This window comes from Morone saxatilis, unplaced genomic scaffold (genome assembly GCF_004916995.1).
Source record: "Morone saxatilis isolate NCDOM2014 unplaced genomic scaffold, NCSU_SB_2.0 Contig11, whole genome shotgun sequence".
In the NCBI taxonomy this organism is placed as follows: Eukaryota; Metazoa; Chordata; class Actinopteri; family Moronidae; genus Morone; species Morone saxatilis.
In genome coordinates, this window is record NW_023339663.1 from 10623557 (window position 1) to 10623963 (window position 407).

Sequence of the window (407 nt, forward strand, 5' to 3'; positions counted from 1 at the left end):
AAAAAAAAAAACACTTACATACTTACATCGATAAGCATCGACGAGCGTCACAAGAAATACGAGACAAGCCAAGGATTCCCCAAGTGCCCGTTTCTGTCTCCACATAGTCGAGCCGTTCTTCCTGCTAGGCCCTGGTTTGGCTCTGAGTAAAGACTGGCTGAGCACAGGTCCGTGTGAGAGAGGGGGGGGGAAACTTTATTCTTCCCGAAAGTGTTTTCGTAGAGAGAGGGGGAGTGGCGGGGGCCGCCAGGAGACCAGTTATAGAGGGGGTAATGTTTGAGGGGATGCAGCTAGGGGGCGCTGTTAACACCGCTCATTGTTTATTTAACCGACATGTTCCTGCTTTGAGTGGCATTCAAAGGCATAGAAAAATATACACACATATTTTATTATATATCTGTATACAT

The 407-nt window shown here is 46.9% G+C and overlaps 1 protein-coding gene across 1 annotated transcript in view; it reads right to left on the reverse strand.

Moving 5' to 3' along the window:
- pros1 (protein S) overlaps positions 1-196 on the reverse strand; it is an 8370-nt gene extending 8174 nt beyond the window's left edge. The window contains exon 1 of the mRNA XM_035652418.1: positions 27-196. Within this exon, the coding sequence (XP_035508311.1) occupies positions 27-105 (79 nt within the window). The 5' untranslated portion in view covers positions 106-196. The remainder of the gene's footprint in view (positions 1-26) is intronic.
- Between the last annotated feature and the right edge of the window lie 211 nt (positions 197-407).